Source organism: Solanum tuberosum, unplaced genomic scaffold (genome assembly GCF_000226075.1).
Source record: "Solanum tuberosum cultivar DM 1-3 516 R44 unplaced genomic scaffold, SolTub_3.0 scf00206, whole genome shotgun sequence".
NCBI lineage: Eukaryota > Viridiplantae > Streptophyta > Magnoliopsida > Solanales > Solanaceae > Solanum > Solanum tuberosum.
In genome coordinates this window covers 738802-741361 of record NW_006239131.1, presented here as the reverse complement: position 1 = coordinate 741361, position 2560 = coordinate 738802, and the positions used below count along the sequence as shown (strand labels likewise).

Sequence of the window (2560 nt, the reverse complement as noted above, 5' to 3'; positions counted from 1 at the left end):
GGAAGTCAGTTACACCAGAGATTAAGGACTTCTACTGGGAGGAGTTTAAGGTAAACCATACTACCTGGGTTTTTTTTGTAACTATTGATTTTGTTACGAAAGTAAAACCGTACATCTCAATTATCAGTTGTTGCTTGTTTGTTGCATATCAAGGCTGAACATCACCTCTCTGAAAGATGTTTTGATGATATTTGTCAATATGTGAATGAGATGATTCCGCCTGATAATGTGATGCCAAAAAATTTCTATGAAACTAAAAAGTTAATGAGGGGAATGAACATGCCAGTTGAAAAAATTCATACTTGTGTCAATGCCTGCATGATTTACTGGGGAGAGGATAGTGAACTTGTAAATTGCAAGTTTTGTAGTCATCCCAGGTATAAGCTTACAAGTCAAAGATCTATTCAGAAGAAAAATCTTGTACCATTCAAACAGATGTATTACTTTCCTCTTACTCCACGACTGCAACGAATGTATGCTTCCACAGCAACTGCTTCACACATGCGATGGCACGCTGAACATGAAGTTGAGGAAGGTGTGATGCGTCACTGTTCAGAAGCACCTGCATGGAAGCATTTTGATAAGATGCATCCATCCTTTCCTAGTTCATCCATGTTCATTCGAGCTTCTTCAATATACTTCCCTCCTTTCCAAGCTTTTTTCAACACCTATGATACTTTTTTTGGTACACCTTTCGATACCTGATTGTGTCTCCTTCTAATATAATATTCATGTACTCATTATACCCATAAATTCCATTTTGCTATCATTTTATTAATGTATTATATTCATTTAGAATTTATGTTATATCAATTTATGTGATATTTTTCTCTATATTCTTAAACATAAGCGATTCCATTGGAATATTACAACTGAAGGTTCCATAAAGGATCATTTTATGAAAAAATGTTCAATACAATACAGGGGTATGTTATGTGAAGCAAGATCCTCTGAGGAGAAACGAAAAAATATCCCAAAATCTATTTGGGAGAGCTGGAAGCCTCACTATGATACTGAGGATTTTAAGGCTAAATCTGCACAATATTCCAAAAATCGACTAACTGAGAAATGTGGTGAAGGATCTGGTCCCTCGCACCATACTGGAGGCTCCCGGACTCACCGAGAGCATGCAAGACAACTGGTACAATTATTTTCATTTTGTCAAGTTATAGTTATTTAAAGTTATTCCTTATGTAATAACTTTAATAGATGTGATTTCAATTTTAGGCGAATGTTCTTGGACGACCACATTATCCGCATGAACTTTTGAAGAAGACACATACCAAAGGAAACAATGAGTTTGTGGATCTGAAGTCTAAGAGAACATATGTAAGTAATGCCAAACATTACTAATTATCTTTCTTAATTTTTGTTGAGGATTCGCTTAATCTTCATCCATCATGTTTATCCCAAACATTAAACGCATGGTTATAAAATTGGAGATTAACAAAGAGGGAAGTTAATATCATAGTGGTGCAGTTGATGGCTCTGTATAACTTTCCAGTGTGAAAGAACTCTTTAACAGCTAACAAAACATCATTGTGGATTACTGGCCCTACTTTATCAATGCAATCGAGACTATCTATAATCTCTTGGTCGGAAACTTCAGCACATAGAGTAGTTTGTTTTTCTAGAGGAAGTGTAGGTCCTCTTCTCATAATTGATTTGTCTACTGCTTGTAGCTAAGAGATGCAGAACCCATAAGACTATTGTAAAAGTAACAATTTCAGTTTGTGTGTCCTCAAGAGTGGTACGCTTGGTTCCTGATAAAGACATAATTTCAGATATTTGTTTTCTGTGAGCTCTTAGTTTCATCACTGCAGAGAAATGCTTTGTGTTGGAATCTCCAAGCTTAATCCACCTCGCCCTAGACTTTTGCTACAAGATGCTCTCCTTTATTAAAAACCACTTCTCCAAATTCAATAAGAGGGCCTTTTCTTCAATTAATATCCCATTAATTCACTGCATACTCAAGTGTTCTTGAACTACCTTAAATTTTGCCCTGGCACTATCAATTTGTTGGTTTATATTCTGAAATTCTCTACTATGCAACCTTTTGAGTTGTGGCTTTAGTGCCCTCAGCTTAAACCATACTTTTTTCATCCTCCTGTGATCAGAATTCATTGGCAGGTCGTACTCCAATCGTACATGTCCATTGATCATCATCCAGTCAAAATTACCAAAAGTCCTGTCCAACATACTCCATATTCTATCAGCCTCTGATAGTTTGTTTTCCATGTGAAAAATTCTCCTTTTCATGGTAGTTCGCTGAGAGATAATTGTTGTATATAGTCTGAGAAATCTTGTGTTTCACCCTGAGTCATGTGATTCCCCATTAGTCTGTCATTTGGTGAGAGTACAACATTGAAATCACCCCATAGAAACCAAGGTTTATTCATAAATTGGCGAAGTTACTGTAGATTCACCCGCATTGACTTTCTTTGTTCCAAGCTATTATAACCATCGATTATGGTGACCACGACTTCAGATCCATCAATTCTTCCTTTAACTAAGCAATAAATGAAGTGCGCCTCCTTTTCAATCAAGATAGCGTCGTACC

At 36.4% G+C, this 2560-nt stretch overlaps 1 protein-coding gene and 1 pseudogene across 2 annotated transcripts in view; one reads left to right on the top strand and one right to left on the bottom strand.

Moving 5' to 3' along the window:
- The window catches only part of LOC102601856 (putative late blight resistance protein homolog R1B-16), a 68217-nt pseudogene that overhangs the window by 52813 nt on the left and 12844 nt on the right, over positions 1-2560 (bottom strand).
- The window catches only part of LOC102600387 (uncharacterized), a 12777-nt gene that overhangs the window by 7927 nt on the left and 2290 nt on the right, over positions 1-2560 (top strand). Inside the window, exons 3-4 of one of the 2 annotated variants that reach the window (XM_015312516.1) lie at positions 848-1141; positions 1228-1329. In XM_015312516.1, the coding sequence (XP_015168002.1) occupies positions 848-1141; positions 1228-1329 (396 nt within the window). The remainder of the gene's footprint in view (positions 1-847; positions 1142-1227; positions 1330-2560) is intronic. The other variant, XM_015312515.1, reaches the window with a different exon arrangement.